The sequence below is a fragment of the Blennius ocellaris genome, assembly GCF_963422515.1.
Source record: "Blennius ocellaris genome assembly, chromosome: 23".
NCBI lineage: Eukaryota > Metazoa > Chordata > Actinopteri > Blenniiformes > Blenniidae > Blennius > Blennius ocellaris.
Genome location: NC_137672.1, coordinates 9,066,858 through 9,086,477, shown reverse-complemented (window position 1 = coordinate 9,086,477; position 19,620 = coordinate 9,066,858). Strand labels below are relative to the sequence as shown.

The 19,620-nt window shown below is 44.9% G+C and overlaps 1 protein-coding gene across 3 annotated transcripts in view; it reads right to left on the bottom strand.

The window, feature by feature from the left end:
• Positions 1 to 1,704: 1,704 nt before the first annotated feature.
• Positions 1,705 to 19,620, bottom strand: part of chd3 (chromodomain helicase DNA binding protein 3) — a 43,280-nt gene continuing 25,364 nt past the window's right edge. For 2 of the 3 annotated variants that reach the window (XM_080518891.1, XM_080518892.1), the window contains exons 35-40: positions 19,397 to 19,505; positions 18,313 to 18,445; positions 15,649 to 15,844; positions 14,177 to 14,340; positions 13,683 to 13,809; positions 9,176 to 9,587 (exon numbers count right to left, since the gene is read on the bottom strand). In XM_080518891.1, coding sequence (XP_080375017.1) covers positions 9,328 to 9,587; positions 13,683 to 13,809; positions 14,177 to 14,340; positions 15,649 to 15,844; positions 18,313 to 18,445; positions 19,397 to 19,505 — 989 coding nt within the window. In that variant the 3' untranslated portion in view covers positions 9,176 to 9,327. Of the gene's footprint in view, positions 3,079 to 9,175; positions 9,588 to 13,682; positions 13,810 to 14,176; positions 14,341 to 15,648; positions 15,845 to 18,312; positions 18,446 to 19,396; positions 19,506 to 19,620 lie in introns of those variants that run through there. The other variant, XM_080518893.1, reaches the window with a different exon arrangement.

The following is a 19,620-nucleotide window of genomic DNA, read 5'->3' as shown; positions in this document are numbered from 1 at the left end:
AACAAAGCTGGTAAGTCTTTCTTTTCATCACAAGCTCTTCTCAAAAATGGATGGATGGATGGATGGATGGATGGATGGATGGATGAATCCCTCACCCAGACAAGTGTTTGTCTGTCTGCCTTGAAATGAAATTGAATTGAATGAATGTAGGTGAGAGGGTTATGTAATCATGCAGGTTAAACCCCATTTTAAGTTTTATTTCAAATCATGTGCATTTCATATACAATGGCTTTCAACTTTTTGCTTGGTATAAGATCCTTTTATGCATGTATATTGATGTTTCACTATGTTTCAGGTGCGTTTGATTTAGTGTCCAAATCCTAAACTTGTAGGATAATCAAGGATAGAATAATCACTCTAATCACAACATGATGTTTGTGTCCTGCAATAAAAAAAAACATCAGAAAAAATGATGTGGTCTGTGACTGTTATTGGTTAAATCGGTGTTAAATAGAAGTGCCAATATGGAGATGTGATTATACTCCATTAGAAGTGAAAGTACTGCAAGTATTAGAAAAAATGTATTAAATTGGCAGTAATAGCACATTTGTGGAGGTGAGAGCGACGAAGCCAGCCAACACACCGGGGAGGTCATCGGAAAAAAAAAAGGAGAATATATTTCAGACACAAATCTGTTTTCAGTTTAAAGTATTTGCTCTCTAATATCTGATTTCAGCTCATTCGAACGTGTACGAAAGTGGGAAAGGAGGCGGAGAAACGACGGACGCGGGGAGGATTCTCATCATTTCATTCAGTTTTATTACAAACAAAAAAAAAAAAGAAGAAGAAAGAAAAAAAGGAAAAAGGAGACGCGTCATCGTCGACATGTTTTCACTGCCATTCATCAGTACATACACTTTGACACCACATACCCAGAAATCAACACAAAGTTCTGGAAATAGGACAAAGTAAAAAGTGGAAACAAACAAACAACAACAAAAGAAAATAATAATAATAAGTGCTTGGTTGTTGTTGGGGGGGGGGTTGTTCTTCTTTTTGATGCAACATTTTAGCTCCAGGCTCACAAAACCTTTATTAAAATGGATTGTGGGAACCTTGTAGAGTTCGTGGGATAAATCAACAGCTAACTATCTTCTGTTTTTTCACTTCCAACTTAAAAGTTCTGACGAGGATTTACAGGTTGACATCAGGTTCTTAATTCATTTCAATGACTTTACATTTGTTCAGCTATGTTTATTAAGGCGTTTTTAAAATGGTGCGTTGTATAAAATGGGTCTCCAGCCTTTGATTTTCCCGATAATAGACGTGTATTTGTTGTTTTTTTTACCGACGTTAGATAATATGCATTTTCTTTTTGCTCATAGAAGCATTTAGGGTTACATAGGGCCTATTTTTCTATATATGTATGTCACTTGCAAGCCCCAAATCTAAAATTCAAGCAAGAGAAATATGAGTTTTTCCCGTTATATATCTGACTTCTGAAGTTCGCTCAACTTCTTCGTTTTTTTTTGCGCGGCCTTGGATGAACATGGCAAAGAGGCGCGTCGCTCGTCGCACCGTGTTGTTTTAGTTTTTTTTGTTTTTTTTTCTAGTAGTTTCTTGTTACAAAAAACAAACAAAAAAAGTCTCATTTGGTAGAAGCTCTTTCTCAAATAGCGACGGCGAGAACAACAGCAACATCGACGACAACGCTACTCATAATTCGCGGGAGTTAAAAACACAAGAGAGACACGTAATGAGCTGTTTAAATATGCAAAGTATATCACAGGGTGTCGTAGAAAGAAATGGAAAGAAAAAAGATGGAAAAAAAGAGTTGATTGAAAGGAGAGAGAGGGGAGGAGGAGGGAGGAGGAGGAGGGGAGGGTTTTTTTTCCATCGGTTTTTTTTAATAACACTGCTTATGAAAGGTTAAAAACATTCATAGGAGGTGAAGCCCTCTGTCTGGAACGAACCCCCAAAATACCTCAAAGCTCTGTACATCAACTAGAATCAGGGGGAGGAGGAGGAGGAGGAGGAGGAGGAGGAGGGAGGGGTATATGGGAATATTGTGTGGTCGCACAAAAGTCCTGAAGACATTTTTTTTCATCATATCATAACTTTCTACAGGTGTTTTATCTCCACGGTGTACCATTGGAAAGAAGAAGAAGAAAATAATAATTAAAAAAAATAAAATGAAAAAGTCTAAATGAAAAAGTCCAAAAAGGAAAAGGAAAACGCTGGAGCTGTGCTTGGAGCTGCTCGGACTGAGAAACCAGAGATTCAGCCTCTCTCTGAGAATTAGAAACAGTATTAAAACGACTGTAGGCACAGCTTGATACCTCTCTATTTGTTTTCTTTTTTTTTGTTTGTTTGTTTTTTGTCTTGTTTTCCTTTCCACGAGACGGCATTAGTGTGATTAGAACATGCTTCAGGAGATGGAGTGCAAATGCTAAAAAATGACTTTAGTTTCACATGCAGCTTCCTGTTGGGAGTTTAAAAGGGCGAGGGGGAAGAGAGAGGAAGAGAGAGAGAGAGAGAGAGAGAGAGAGAGAGAGAGAGAGAGAGAGGGAGAGAGGGGGGGTTACATGGATTATAAAGAGATTCTACAAAGGTTGAGGTGAGTTTAGCGTTGTGTGCGTGCGTGTGTGCGTGCATGTGTGTGTGTGTGTGTGTGAGAGGTTAGAAGCATCCCTAGAGGAGGAGGAGGCCCGTTCATGAGGAGTATAATGGTTTGAGGCAGACGAGAGAAGGTCATAAGGAGTTATGAGACAAGTCGTGTGTGTGAGTGTGTGTGTGTGTGTCAGTCTGTATATGCGTGTGTCTGTGTGTGTGTGGACAGTAAGTGCACGTGCGTGTGAGTGCCGGTTCGAAGAAGAAGCGAAATGTCGATGACTCAAGGGCACAACTCCAGACACCTTCACTCAGTCGATTAGTCGGGAGAGTCAGAAATGGAAGATATCTTGTGCAGCAGATGGGTGTGTTTTTATGTGTGTGTGTGCATGCATGATTGTGTGTGTGTGTGTGTGTGTTTTGTCTAGTCGTCGATGCAGATGACCTCTCCGCTGCACTGCTCCCGCCGGTTGACCAGCATCTCCACTTCACGTTCCTTCTTTACAGACATGGGAGGCCCGTTCAGGACTGGAGAGAGAGAGGGAGAGAGAGAGAGAGAGAGAGAGAGAGAGAGAGAGAGAGAGAGAGAGAGAGAGAGAGGGAGAAAGAGAGAGAGAGAGGCGTCAGTTCAGCTCAGGAGGCTCGAGACGCAGATTACTCTCCCTCAAAGCGAGTACAGAAAATTCCTTTCGGCGATGAATAACTTTTGACTCGAAAAACGCAAATCTCCCGAATAACTTGAATAAATGTGACCCATATGTGTCCCGAGTCGAGGCGAAAGAAGTGAGAAGCCGCTCCTCTTCTCTGATGTGAAGACGTTGAACACGTTATTGCGATGAGATGAGACAGATACTTGTGGAATATTCAGCCGGTTAGAGAGAAGAAGAAAAAAGAAAAAAGAAAAAGCAATGACAAAGGTGAGTAAAAGCGCTGACTGAGTATCTCGGTTGAAATGTTGTTGGCTCGAGGGATGGAAACAATGTGAGACACAGATTAGTGGTGCTGTGCCTTGAAATGACTTGGCTGCTCTTCTTTATTCTATTTTTTTTTTTACAGGTGAAGACACGGCGAGTCGCTGCAAATAACGTTCCACTTTATCCTCGATGTTCCACCAATCAGCCGTTTTCTCTTCATATTCAACATCTGGACGTCGGTCTGGACTTTAAAACACGTGCGTCTCTCCGCGTGTCCTTTTATAAATACTGAACACAACGTTGAACGTGACACTTTTGAAGCTCACGTACCTGGAGACTAAAAAAAAAGCCACACACATCTCCTTCAAAACATTTATCCTTGGAGAAAAGAAATATTTGCAAAGCTGAAAAAAAGGGAGGAACATCCTCTTAACATTTGTGGGAAATGTGGCCTGAGCTGGAGAAGTGTGAGCACTAAAAATACCTCTGGTGTTTAACAATGACGCCGCGGCTTCGTCACCTCACCTGTTTTTTACCCGCAGAAGAAGAAAAAAAATCACCTTTTACACACTGAAGCTAATGTGAAATGAGCCTTATAATATCTTTTTAATGAGAAAACTCGAATGGTACAGTACATTAATTCATCATATTACATATACAGTATTGTGTTTACAAGGCGCTTGAAAGTGAGGCCTGCAATGAGTCCACACACACACTTACACACACACACACACACACACACACACACACACACACACACACACACACACACACACACACACACACACACACACACACACACACACACACACACACACACACACACATATGCGTGTAGACAGGCACATGAGGACACAGACACAACAGCTACACGCACGCGCAACGTCTTTTTTTTTCCTGCGCGAGCTGCACAGCTGGCCGGCGAAGGGGGTCGGCGTTTCCCACATTCGTGCGCGATGGTGAATGTTCTCCGGGGGGGGGGGGGGGGGGGTGGGTGGGGCGGAGAGGGAGAGTTTTCAAAACAAAACGCCAAGAATAGACCCACAGCACACGGCTCTCACTCGCCGCCACGGGGGGAAGATAAACTGTCATAACACCCCCCCCGTGCAGATCCAGGTTGTGATAAGGAGCGGATTGAGATGTGGAGAGGGGAGGGACGGGGGGGGACGAGGGGGGGGGGGGGGACTGTGTCTGTCTAAAACCAGAAGGGGGACCACTTATGGGAAAACGTATGGCACCTGGCCAACAGGGGCCAGAAGAGAGGATGAAAAGAACGACTCAGTGTGTGTGTGAGGGTGCAGACACAATCTGATAAAAGAGCAAAACAAATGGAGGTGAAGACTGGGTGAAAGAGCCCCCCCCCCCACTATGAGGTGAGGTTGTTAACCAGGACACCACCGTGCAGCCTGCTATGCATTTATTGCTACGTGAAAGTGAAAAAAAAAATCTTTCAACTCTACAAAAAGCGACATTATCTACAGGGTGTTTATGAAACTGTTCCGCCGAGGTGTCGTCTGCCCAAAATCCTCCATTTGCTGCCCGTGTAGCCTTGCGATACCGTTTTGTACCACATGGGGGTGTAGCGAGTCGCTTCCAGTCTCCCCACGGGGGAGGGGTCGTGTTATTTGACAGTTCACGAAAAACCCGTCGCCAACATTTTTTCTCCTTCTTTAGTCACACCGAGGGGGAAAACAAACCGGCGCATTGACACAGCGCTGCCCCCACAGGAAAGAAACGGTATTGCTTTCATTTAAAAAAAAATACCAAAAAAAACAAAGTACCTTTAAAGGGCCGGCGTCCTGCATGTTTGAGGCCTTGTTTACGTGAGAACTGAAAACGTTCCTTACATTTTTGACGCCTTTACACGACAACAGTCCGTAGGTGGAACTTTTCAAAAGTTCTCTCACTCCACCTCTGTGGATTTGGGTTTTTTTTAATTGAGAGTCTCCTGGAATAACGATCCACCTTCATCGTCTGTCCAGACTAATGTTATGAATGTCATGAAACAGAAAAAGGAACAACGATCTGTTGGAATGTTCCATAAACGGGACCTGAAACTGTGTCTGTGGGTCTCAATCAGTCAGAAATGACTCTTTAGTGTATTTATGTTCCTTATCTTTAAGCTTTGCTCTTTTTTTATTGCCAGAAGCTGACATTGCCAGCAACATCAAGGAAGCACAGGAAACAATGAACATTTAATCCAGTTTTGTAGTTTGTTTTTTTAAATATCTCTGACATAAGTTACTGTGTGCAGCTTAACAATTACCTGATGTTGCGCTCTCGCATTAAAAGTCGTCGTCTGGCCAAAATATGAGGCAGCTTTTATTGTGCAGGAGTGAAATAAAGCCCACGGTGTCACTGAGGTCAGCAGAGCTGCGGCGATTGGCCAGAACTGTTTGCCTGAGAATCCGTTTTAACTGCCACCAGGTTCTTTATTGAAAGGTTGGTGTGTTTGAAAGCAAACAGAAGGAGTCACTTCTGTTTACAAGAGCGGCCAGACAAACGGTTCAAAGTGTTTCCAAATGAAGAAAAGAAAAAAAGAAAAAAAATATTACAACTTGCAATATTGATACTGGCCTCAGAAAACCACAGTCAGCTGTGCTCGACCAAAAAAAAGGCATATAAGGTAAAGCAGCCGTGAAGATAAAACCGGGGGAGGAATTCAATAAAGCACTTGTACTACAGCAGATAACAAATTTTCTCAGCAGCATCCAACGTTATACATTTGTTTTGTTTTTTTCCCCTCTGCTGCCAAAGTCATTCTGCAAAATCTCACCTCTTTCCATCCAAACTCCTCCTCCTCCTCCTCCTCCTCCTCCTCCTCCTCCTCCTCGCTCGCACTCGTCGGCCTTTTAGCTTTACAGTAGCGGCAGACATCGTTAGACAAGATCAAACCTCTTTCTTCTCCCGTCCCCAAATGAGTCTGGCAGCACACGTTGCAGTTGAGAGTTAAGAGAAAAAGATAAATCCAACGGCCCATAAAAGGACAAATCTCAAACCTCAGACGTTTTATTCCTCTCCTAAACTCTGGAGTGCACTGGATGGAGCATCTCAAGTCCAAAAAGGCAATAAAAAAAAAAAAAAAAAAAAAAACCAAAAATAAAGCATTCCTGGCCAACATGTCAGTCTGCGTCTCTCCCATGTAGGTCCTGCCTACCATCTGATAGAAGAGAATGCTGCCATCTTGGCAAGAGACGCTGCATTTTTGTCCGCTGAAAAAGGTTCGCGTGAGTGCGTCGCTGCCAAAACCTTTAACGGAGAACAACCTTGTGCCTCTGAACTGTCAACTTCACACACACACACATACACACACACACACACATAAAAAAAAAGAATTAAAAAAGAAAAGAACGAGAGCTCAACCTTGTTTCAGAATCATGAACCCGTCCAAAAAAAGAGCAAGAAAGTGTTTTATAGGTCTGAGAGTTGTCGGGAGTTTCACAATCAGCTGGTGGGACGCGACGCAGACGGGAGGTCAAAATTATAAGTCGAGCAATTCGGCATTAAATTATGTCTTTGCACGTTTATTGGCCTTCTGTGGAAACGCACACGTGTACTTTAGTGCTCGCGGTTATTGCCTGGAGTATGTGGCGTGACTGAGACGTTTAAAAAACGACTGCGGGTTAAGTGGGGTTCTCATGGCCGCCATGTTGGATCGACACTCAACTCAGTCTCTAAGTATGGACCTCTTTTTTATTTTTTTTGGGGGGGGGGTTCATGTTCAGTAGAAAAAGCTGCCCGCAGCTGGGAAACAATGGCAGAGTCAACCACACATTGCAGCCGCAAAGATTAAAAAAAGTCAAATAAAAAAAACTAAACAAATCTAAACAATAAGCTCAAATGTGCTTAAACGACTCCCTTTAATTAAACCAGAACTGCACGTTCAGCTGAGAAACTTATGTGGGTTTGTCGCTATGAGCAACACCATTCACAACGCAAGGAAGTTATCCTATCCATTTTTAATATAAAAATAGCAATAAGTACAGATTTGAGTTGAAATGTTCCTTATTGTCGACAGTATTTTAAAGCAAAAATGATCACGAGGTTGAAAACATTGACTTTAATTAAGCTTATTTTGAGGAATACAAAAAGTATTCATAGAAAAACGATTTTTTTTAATACTTTGTACAATAAAACGTTCAGTTTCAGTAAATAATCTCAAGTATCATCATGTTGACGAGCTTTGTTAAAAATGGAAGAACACACACTCACTCACACACACACACACACACACACACACTCATTGCGGGCCATACTTCACTGGTCCGGAGACGTGTTGAACTTAAAGGGGAAATATCACTCTGCTGCGGCTTGAACGTCCTCAGAACGTCCCAGAAGGGGTTTTGGACTGTGTGACGAGATAATTCATTTGTCTCCCTTCCAGAACGGAGGCAGGAGAGTTCATCCTGCCTCACATGTCACCCTGATGTACGTCAAGCTGGAAAAACCATGACACAGTCCAGAGTGTTTTATTTTCTCAGCGATCGGTGGGGGACGGGACGGGGGGACGGGGGGACGTTTTCCAGCTTGGAATCCATCACGCTGTCACAATAAAAGCGGCTCGAAGAACAGAAACGTCTCTTGGAGCATCAAAGAGACGTTCCCCCCCCCCACCCCCCCTCCCATTTCCTCTCTCTCACTGATAGATGAGCGTCTTTATCTTTGAGGAAGAGCAACTCATAAATACAGATTTCTGCCGTGATAAGGCTTAAAAACAGGAAGTGTAAATACTTCTAGTAGAGCGATATTCCCCTTCAAGTGACCTTCCGAAAAAAAAAAAAAAAAAAAAAAAAAGGTTGCAATAGTAAAATACGCCTTGTAATACAGTACATATCTGAAGGAGCAGCCTGTCTTATTGCTACTGATTGTTCTTCTATCTCATTGGGTTTATGCTCATCGGGACAGAGGAATGCCAGGGCACCAGAGAGTCCATGAGAAGTCGTGTTTTATAGTTAGAAACCCCCCCCAAAGAAACTCTGGATCCAGTTTGTCCCTCCCCAGTCCGGAGGTTGTCGTCTGTCCATTGCTCAGCAGACGCAGTGTCGTTTCAGGTTTTTAGGTTGTACATGAGGTCCGGTGTGTGTCTTTACTGTCTATATATATATGTGTATATATAGATAGATATATTAATGTGTGTGCAATGCAGAGAGACGGAGGAGTGGAGGGCTGCGGAGGAATGAGGGAGTGCAGGGTCAGACCGAGGGGACAGGCTTGTTCAGTCAGCCCGGCGGATGAAGAATTGATCCAGGGGGAAATCTCTTCTCGGCTCAGAGGGTGAAACAAAAAAAAAAACAAAAAAAAGAAAAGGTCTGTTTAAGGAGGATTTAAGAAAAGTCCTCCTTTGTTGCATTTTCCTTCGATTGAGCCTTCAAATCTGTATTCGCGATTGCAGTAACGTCCCTCTGTTGTCCAGTCTGAGCTTCAAAGTCAGACTTTTTTTTTCCTCTTCTTTTCTTTGCTTGAATATTTGCTTCTCCCAGATTTGTGCGTCTCTCATTTTACGTCCCCCCCCCCCCCCACACCAGCATCATTAGAGCTCGTAGCCTCTCCCTTTTCATTCCAGAGCCACTTTCTGCTCAGTTCTGAGGATGAAAATGGCTCCGAGTAGTTTTCATTTTTACATTTTGTATCCTCAACGCACCTCGAGAGCCTTTCCCCCCCCCCCCCCACACCTCTCATTCTCACATTTCTCACATTCCAACAGTGTCAAAGTGCTTTTGTCTCTGGGTCCTTCTGGAGCTCATTCATGCAGGTTTTCATCTCTTTGCTTTTTCTTTTCCTTTCATTTTTTTTCTTTTAAATCGTTACATTCAAAGGTTTTTTTGTTTTTTTTTGTCCTCCCCCTCCTTCTTCTCGGCCCCCCTCAGGGTTTCTTTGGTCGCCCGTTGCGCGGGAGGTTCTCCACCGTGTTGCTGAGCCGGTACTTCACAATAATGCTGTGCACCGTGGACTTGGGCATCCTCAGCTCCTGCCCGATGGCTCCTTCTGACTTGCCGTCTTTCCACAGGTCCACCACCCGCTGCCGCTGCACCACGTCGTGCTCCTTGGTCTTCTGGCAGACGCCGGCGGCGGCGGCGGCTCCACCGGCGGCTCCCCCGGTGGCCCCGGCGGCGGCAGCGGCTTCTGTGGGGGCAGACAAGCGGCAGACTGTAGTGGAGACTCGGGAGATGGGGAGGGAGAGGTAGCAGGACAATGTGACACTTTACTGGGACTTTCTCTCTTTCGCTCGCCTCCCTCCTCCGCCGGGGGGAGGGGGAGGGGGGGGGGGGGAGGGGGGTTGGAGGTCGGAGGTCGGCTACTGGCGAGGGTCCACTGTCCAGGTGCTCCATCTTTCTTTTTCCTTTCTTTTGTTGTTGTTGTTTTGTTTTTCCGCTACTCCTTCTAAAAAGATGGCGTTTTGACTCCTTCTAGCGCAGATGCGCCGCTTCCTGATGGCTGAAACAGGTTTTTCCCCCCAAAAAAATCGTGCGAATGCTGGCGTTATAGCCACGTGTGTGTGTGTGTGTGTGTGTGTGTGTGTGTGCGTGTGAGAGCACGCCAAACAATCCTCCACCGGCGCACTGTGCATCGCCGGAGCGGCGGACATGTTGCGTTTTTGAAAACGTGCCACGGCGGATCGTGCACATTTTCTGGATACGTTTCTTGTGCACTCAAGTGTGGGAGCTCCCGTATTGGCTGGAGAGTTAGAAGGTCACAAAATCAGAGAATTCTTGTTGTTTTTAACTCTCGCTCCCCCCCCTTTTTTTTTTTTTTTTTTTTTTTTGCTTTCCTCTCTCTCTCTCTCCGGCTGAACCTAAAGAGGTCAGGAACCAATGTGACCCCAATCAAGACTCAGAACGGCGGTCTCATTTGCTGCGTGCTTGCGCCCTGCCAGAGCGCTCGGTTCAGCCCGGACCTGGCTGCACCTCACCGTGAGGCCCCGGCGAGCAGACAGAGAGAGAGAGAGAGAGAAAGAAAGAAAGACAGAAAAAAAAAAACCCCACGGAGCAATACCACTCACGCGCGACTATTTCTGAACTGCCGGCGCTCCGGCTCGGCCCAGCCCCACCGCCGGTTCACAAGTCACAACACGACGTTTACACAACCGAACTCCTGTGGTTTCTGTCCCGCTCGAAATACCTTCGGGTACAAAAGTCCGAATGTTTTCTTGGCGGCGCGCGGCCTCAGACAGCCTGCGCATAATGACATTTTCAGAGATAGGCCCTGGCTCTCCCAAAACGCAATGCCTTTGACAGATGTCTCGGTCTACAATTACAAAAATCAAGATACACGGAGCGGGAGAGGGAGGCGGCAGCTTGGTGTTGCGGGTTTTTCTTTTTCTTTTTTTTTCTTTTTTAGGGCAAAGCTATTGGGGAATATCAGGTTTTACCAGTTATCTCTGCCACATCGCCGCTATCTAAACATCTCCGAACACGAACGCACATGCAGAGCAGAGAGCGTATCTGGAGAGCATATGCTGTTACCAAAGTAATTATAAGAAAATAAATTCACAAAACTGCCAGTGGTCTCTGACAGACTGCAGGCGAGTGCAGCAGGACAAGAAGCCAGAACTAAAAAAAAAAAAAGAAATGCGATTTTTTTTTTTTTTCTCTCCCCTTTTATTTCTCAAGATTTCGACTCAGTAAAGTAATGAGAGCTGCAATCGGACTTCACAAGAGAAAAATAAACATAGGCCCTCAAACAGGTTTGATAGTCCTCCAGACGCTGCTTTATTGTTGCACAATGTGCCATTAGATCCCGTAATTGCTGAGAGTATTGGGGCTTTGAAGGCTGGACATGTTAAGAAGTAGAAGAAAAAAAATGAAATGCCTTAATATAGCACTGCAGAAAGTTTGTGTTTGATTCTGGTAATGTCTATTTCAGGTGTCTATCTGGCAGCCACATCTGAAACTCTTGCTACAGATGTTTTTTTTTTTTCCCTCCCCCCCCCCCCAATATGGACTCCGTTCTGGATTTTTTTAAAGGTTTCATCTCTTAAGCTGCTCGGGGAGATAAAGTGTCCATTCAGAGTGGCTGAAACAGAACCGCTTTAGAAGCCATCAGGTTCTCCACACTTTTGAGGATTAGAATGAAACTTAAGACTTGAAGAAAGCTCGTTCTTGATCACACCCCCCCCCCAAAAAAGAAAGGAGTCGAGTGCATTGAAATCCTGAAATACCCATTTCCCAGAGACAGTGGTTTCCATGAGGCCAGGACATATTTTTCCATTTTTCTTTTCGTAAAATGTTTTTCCACAACAACATAACCATATAAAGATGGAATTCCTCAGAAGATATCTTTAAAAATAGGAGCAACGTTTTTTGTTTTTTTTCGGGGGGGGACTGGCTTTGCCCGTCATCAGTGCCACTCGCCAAGTAATCAAGTCTGGATCTCCGGGGCCAGACTTGTGCCTCTCCACCGGGGCGCTGTGCGAGTCGGCTCAAATATTTAAATACACAGATGCCACATGGAGACCGCAAGAACTGGAACTGGTCACACGGGGCCTGCTTCTGTTTGCCTACAGGTTTCTGATGCCAGGAGAAATTGTTGAGGGTAAAAGAGAAGGGAAAGAAAAAAAAGAAAGAAAAAATGACCCTCAACACATTTCTGTTTTACGATGCAGCGATTTTTTTTTTTTTGCTTAAAACTTGGTTGCCTGTTTGTTGCAGAAGGAAGTCGGAGCAGCGCCGCAGCTTCGCCTTCCACGTGAGCATGCGTGAAAGAAATAAAATGTAAAAAAAAAAATCAGCAGTATTGCTTCAGCGGAAGCCAAGTTATCCTGACAAGCCCCGTCGTGTAATAGAAGAACACAAACCAAACTTCACTGAGAAGATTTCTTTCAAACAATATACAATATTTGTACATTTTGGGAACATACAGACAATTAAAAATCCCAGAAAAGAGTCCAGATTTGGCTAAGAGGAAGAAACTGAGTCTATAATCACTGAGCACAAACAGTTAAAAGCCATTCCTGTTGGTTTATAGACTCATATAGTACAAACAACACATCAGTCTTCATCATTTTACATCATTTTTACCAGGTTCAACGCAGTTTTACACAGAAAGTTGGGGAGTCAAATGATTGACTCCCCAACTCGGAAAAACAGAACCATTTGAGAAGCACATAAAGTCATGAAGAGTTTGGTTTGGTTTTTTTTTTGTCTAAAAACTCAGAATTTCCCACCAAAGCACAGACATTTCGCAGGGTTATTTCATCAGACATGATCCAAGCCCATAACGTTACATTACACAGCTGTTTTCAACACAGCGACTGCATTAAAAGATGGGAATGTTTATTAAAACCAACTGATCTGTACCGATGAACATTAAGACATCTTCCGTCACCGGGAAACACGTGAGGTGTCGAGCAAAGTCGCACAGTTCAATAAGTGTCTGTGTCAAATTAAAAAAGTGAACAGCAGATGTTACAGATTCCATGTGTTTTCGATAACTTTATTGTCAAAAAATTAAATTGTTGTCCAAAAGAAAAATGGATGATTTTTTTGTTCCCCTTTTGGTGAGAAGTCTCATCTCATAGCGAGGACGCCTGGGGTTCCAGTCTGCACTCGAATGCATTCGAATGTTTGATTCTTTTGGATCAGTTCAATTGTTTCCCCACAGTTCTGTGACGGCCCACGACTGATGTGACGGGAAAGACGCACTCGTGCGATACCTCGGCTCGCTTTCTGTCCAGTCTGGAGGAAGCAGAGACGCTTCATCCATCTCTAGATGCAGTCTCTGTTTGACAGGCCCGAGGAGCGTTCCTCACCATGAGTAAAAGCGAACGTCACCCGAAGTGAACTCCAGTCACTCGACTCACTTCGAGCTTTATTAGAAGGAAACAACGTGAAAGAACGACAGCGGAACCGTCTGAGGTAAATAAACTAACGTGCACGACGGTCCAGGCTAAATCGACTAATGCAGGAGTGTTATGACAGTCGCCTTCTCAAAACCCTGAGATAGAAATGGGTTCCTGTGCCAGAGGCTACAGTGGAGCTACAATAACACCTCCGCAGAGACGCATTCATCTGGCTCCAACCGTGCGCTTTGCCAAGTGTCAAACAGATCAAACAACCTGGTATTCGTCTTCCTTGAGTTATGTGGCGCACTATAATTATCAAGTCGCTAATACCTCATGATGATTATACACAACAACTCCTGAAACACTGACACCCCAGGTCCAGACCACACTGCCGTCGGGAAAAGGGTGTTAGTACTGAGAAAGATGCAAACACTGACCTGATATGAACGATCCGTGTGGCATGTGGCTGTAATTGGCCCCTCCCATGTGCAGGGCGCTCGGGGGTGCCGGGGTGAAGGGGGCGCCGTAGTTCTGAGGGGTGGCGTAGGGTCCCGGAGGGATGGGCTGGAAGGGGGATGACACACATGGGGTTGGACTTTAAAAGGAAGAGGGAGATTCAGCCTGGTGAAGGACAGTATCAGTAAATCACTTAAAAGTCGTGCAACGCTGCCAAACAAAAAGCTGACTCGGCAGTAATGAAAACACGCAGGTGGGTGACAAGATAATAAGGCTCTGGATTTGCATTGGATGCACGCCATCCATTTTTTTTTTTGCCCCTGATGTGCAGCACGAGCAGGTTGTAACTCGTGAGAGTTGCGGCTTGCACCTGTGTGTGTGTGTGTGTGTGTGTGTGTGTGTGTGTGTGTGTGTGTGTGTGTGTGTGTGTGTGTGTGTGTGTGTGTGTGTGTGTTTTGCAACACGGGCCACTGACCGGGGGTGTGTGCGTCTCGGTGCCCTTGCTGGCGAGCCGGCTGAGGATGCTCCTCTCAGACATCTGCAGGCGGGCGGCGATGGGCGGGACTCTGGACAGCGTGGCCGGTAGCCGGGTCACGTCGGCCTTCATGTCGCTGAGCAGCTCCTCCAACTGGTTCAACACTGCAACCACAACATCAGCCTGGTTCACGTCCCTTTCCAGGAACACATTCTATATTCTTTTTAAAAAAAAACAACAGCCTGCAAGACGACAACATTTCACTGTGTTTTGCACCAGAACCTTTAAGCAAAATTGGCTTTATGTTGCAATCGTAGTCATTTCATGATTAGTAATTGTTTGGTTTTACGAAAATACATTCATTTTTATCATGTGCGGCACAACAAAGAAGAAAACTGCACAATGTTTTTGGTCCGGTCCACTCAGGATGAAACTGGACTCCACTTCCACTCAACTAAAATGTGTTTGACGCCCCTGATCTAACGAGTTTCTACAAAACAAGTGTCATGTATTGATCAGCTATTGATTGTAGGGCTTTTAATGTGAAAGGGCAGCCTTCTGTTGGAACTGTGAGGGGGTCAGCCAGCGGTTCTTGTGGGTTTGTTTCTTCAGACCACGATCCGGCTGCTCCCTCGGGGGGGGGGGGGGGTGCCGGATTTTTGAGGCGCTTGAGGGTAAGTGCCTTGCTCAGGGTCTCACAGATAGTAGGATTTGAACCAGTGAACTTCTGGTTACAAGTTTTCCTTTTTGTTTGGGAAAAATGCCTTTGAAAGGAATCTTCTATTTTTAAACCAATGCTTACAATGGTAAACTTGTGATAACTGATATTTCTCTTTTCTGCTCTTGCGCCAAAACACGTTTCACTGTTCTTAAAAAAAACAAGCTTAGCACGACCACAGTTGTCGGTTTAATTTTGGAAATCTCAAGACTATGAATACCGTGTTTATGCAGTCTTCCGTCTAAGATTTCTTACTTTAGCTCCTTGTAATGTTGAGCCACAGATGCAGAAATAGCACATTTCTGATGCTGCTTTCATAAGTGATTGCAGTTCCCGTCCTTTTTATTATCTGACCTTTCTGTCGTCACGTCCCTACATGGAATAAATCACCCACCGGGCTGCCAGAGTCGCTCGTATTGTGATTAAAAAAAAACAAACGCCGGAGCACTCTTCAAGTTCAGATCTCTAACATGCGGACGCACGGGAAGAAGAACGGTAGTGTGCCGAGGTTGTTATTGTTTCAGCCGTAGCGATATAAACATGGACGGACTGTTTGGAGCGCTCGCTTATCGTGGCGTAAGCGAGGTGATACGGTCAGCGCAGCCGCAGAGATTGCGCAACGGCAATGTTGGCGTGCAACTTTTAAAATCGGCCAATCCGTGTTTATTCTTCAGACGGACACGACAATGTACTCTGTTTCTGCCACACAGGAGGAGCCGGACCCGGACCCCCTGGCCTCCCCGCCGCCGCTGACCTTTGTGGAGGACGGCGTTGGCGGGCTTGTTCCCCGCCAGCGACTCTTTGCTGAGGTGCTGGTGCGACTCCGCCAGGCACTCCACCTCGGCGAAGCGGGCGTTGAGGGCCATGGCGGGGTGGCTGGGGTCCTGGGTCATGTTGAGATAAGCCGCCCGCCGCAGCTGCTCCTCTATCACCAGCGCCTGCTCCAACAGCTGCAGGGGGAAAACGGGAAAGACGAGAGTAAAAAAAAGGCATCGCCTTTACACAAACCCCCCCACAAAAAAACATTATTTGTGTTGATATAAACGTCTGACAAACACAAATGATTGATTTCAACTTAAGATGGCTTTAATCTCCTGTTTTTCCTCAGTATTCTCGATGTTTTGCAACTCGGCTGCTTCCAGTTGACCGCAGCGTTCCTCCAAAAATACCTTGTTATACAGATTTATGGGGCTCAATATGCCATAATTGCCCTCTTCTCCTAAAATAAAAATGTTATAAACACGTGAACAATCCTCATTTTTTTTTTTTTTTTGGTAATTTAACACTCGGGTTGGCGCCCCTCCAGCACATTGTGAAACCGCTGAAACGAGGCAGATCGTCTGTCGCTGATCTAACGATGGAGCCTTTTCGCAGCTTCACTTAGTAGGTAATCATGAAAAATGTTTAAGAGGCTCCAATTTTCCAATGAGCTGCTTTTGGGCTACAGTTTCACGTCAAGACAGCCAAAGATCAGTGATTTAAATGTTTTTTTTTAGAGAAAGTACGAGCAACTTGTCTTCTGCGCGATTCGCTCAAGCAGAGCAGCTTCACTCGTACAGGGATTATCGCAGGTTTAGGTGAGCAGCAAGAGGTAGAAAGAGGCAGTTAATATCTAGTTTCGGCTGCGGTTTCTGGAAAATTAATGTCACAACGTCTCGTCCCCTGTGAATTCATTGCTCAGATTTGACTATTAAATATGGAGGAGTTAAGCCTCAATGCTCAGAACGACTCTAAATCTGGAGAGAAAGTCTCCTCTAGAGTTATCTGTAGGGTTGTATTCATCAAAAAGCATTTTTTCATTTCAAACTCCTTTTCTCATTCTTCTTTCTCCAAGAAATAATGAGTTGGGTGGAGCTTGGTTGTTGTGACCTTTCGACCTGGTGAGGACGGGAGAGATAGCCAGACTCCACCGGGAAGAAGTCATAAAAACAAATTACAATCATTAGATCATAAAATGAAGATCATCCGTTGCACAGATCAGGTTTTAAATTGAAAATCTACCATCTATGAAAAAGGGGGAGAAAAAAAGTGTCAAAAGAAAAATAACAAAAAAGCATTAAAGGTTCTGTTCTGCAAATAGAATTGCAATAATCCAATAGTTTTGAATATAAATCATTTAACTTTACAATTAAGAGAAAAAGAGCGAGTACTACTAAATCCCTGATCAATTGAAACAAACATATTTTTGTTTATTTTAGTAAAAAAATTAGGGCAACTGACTTTTTCATTGCATAACTTTAAACCATAAAAAAAAAGGAAGAAACATGGGAAGTCTTAAAATTCTCCCACCATTCAGAACTTTCAGCTGTGCCTCGTTTTGGTTTGTCTCCTGACGTCTTTTTTGTGATCGGGTGTAAACTTGCCATCTTCATATGTGAAATGCTGCTTCCTCTCAACAGGATGTAATTCTGACCCGAGACATCTGCTTCATTCCAGCAAAAGCAACATACAGTTTGAGGCATGACACAAGTGGGCGGAATACAAGAGTGTAAAAAGTAACTGCAAACTGAGTGTATCTGTCCCTGTGAATCCATATTCTAAGTGATAACGAGTTTTCTGTGCCACGCCAGAAAAATACCTTCGGCTCTGCCAAGATCCCAATTAAGATGGTCTCTATCTCCTAAATGGATTAATCTCTCTAATAAAACAAGCTCTAACAAAACGCCGGAGTAAAACTCAAAGGAAGAAAAAGGAATCTCATTTGTCTTCAAGAAGCAAAAATGATAAAATAGCTCCTCCAACTCCTTCTTTGACCTGTGGCCTCGCTATGTTTTCGCCTGACGACTGCTCCAATCATCTGTGACGGGGCTTTTCGGTTTGAAAGTGAAATTCAAGAGAAACGACTCATCTGGACCCCAGGAGACGGACAGATTCAAACATATTGCAAAAGAAGCAGTCGTGGAAGATTGAGGAGAATTGTGCTGCCTCGGGCGTTCTTGGCGGCAGATTCATACACACACACACACACACACACAAGAAAAAAAGCTCCGCCAATTTAGCAAGAGAGATAACGAGAAATGATGCAAGTGAGGCAGGGAGGGATACAGTAAATGAGGATGTTGAAGGAAGGATCTGAAACATGAGAGGCGCTCGAAAACAGGATGAGAGCTCCTCCAGAAATGCAGCGCTCAGCAATACCGTTCCGCCGATATGTGGGTCCAGGGGCAACCGTCATCCGACCGTCGGGGAGGTCAGGTGATCGGAGACGGGGGGGAGGGGAGAACCTCGGGGGGTTATTATTAGCAACCGACGGCGCCGTGTGAATTAAACTCCAACGACTCTTAAGAGCCGGCTCGTCCAACGTCTGTTACATCCGAGGAGATCATGGAATTATGAGAATCCCACCCTCAACCACACACACACTGAAGCCCCGCCCCCACCCCACCCCGCCCCGCCCCCGCCCCCGCCCCCGGGTTACCTTGAAGCGCCGGGCCAAGAACTTGTTCTTCATCTCCAGGAAGTTGCCCTTGTTGGCCTGGGACTTGAAAGGCTCGTTGACGATGGCGAACTGCGGGTCGTTCTGGATGTCCTGCCAGCGCGCGTAGCCGTGACTGCCGCGCCAAAGAGTCAAGGCTCAAGAGCACTCCGGTCAGAGCGGCCAATTCAAGACTTCGAGAGACTTTTGACTCGAGGTCGTTTTCCCGCCCCAAAAAAACTGTTCTATCACTAAAATAAGTTGGAAAAAAACAAGCAAATTTCACTTTGTTGAATTATATTTTTAAAAAGTGCACAAACACTTGATTAAAAATTGGCATAATGACGGAAAAAGCCACCCTGGCTGTATTTGGATATGTCAGTGCACTAAAGTCTGATGATGGAAGTGACTTGTTAGATTTATGTATTGAAAAACGTAAAAGCTGAACATGGAAATGTGTTTCCTTTACGTGCTATTAGACATTGAGCTGATCTTATTTAGTTCGACTCTATTTTGTGACTAATCATCTAAAAATCTTGTCCTTTTCTTTTACAGCAGTTTTTTTTTTTGGAGTGGTTTCAATCTACTTCAAGTTTACTGTCTTACTCGAGTACATTTAGACATTTGATGACATTTATCTGCAGGTTTTCCTTCACGCTTGAAAGTGTAAGTTAAACCATTTCCACTGGTTTTTATCTTCTACACCTTTAAAGCAGTACGACCAAGTTATTTCTTAAGAATTTGTAATGATTTATTTCTTCCCATTGAAATGCAGAACGTTGATTTATTTTAGGCAGCTTCCACGCCAAAGCACTTCTACCCCATAACTTTTATTTGGGACTCAGCACTCGCTTGCAGAATAATGAAAACAAAGGGTTTTGGGTTTTATTTTGGGAATCCTCAATGGCCTTAATGACCGTAAAAGAAGGAACAACATGAACTAAGCGACCCGCTACACCGGGTTCGCTGTTTACCGGAGCGCCGGCCGAACGTTGTTGACTTATTACACCGGGGTGGCTCCTCGCCGGCCCGCTAGCAAAATAAACACAGCGGGGGTCATCGCCCGGGCAACCGCTGTCAAGGATACATCACGATTCCCGCCAGCAGCCAGAAGTCGTGTCGGCGGTGCCAGATCTCGTTCATCTTCCCCGAGGAGATGGCGGCGCGCTCCTCGTTCTGCCAGAGGGTGTGCAGCTCTGCGGGGCGAGACCAGACGCGAGAGTGAGGATGAGGTTGATGTCAAAATGTGCTTCGTCGAGCTGAAACCGGGCTGCAGGTGTTTTCTGCTGCGGGCGCCGCCCACATCTTTTC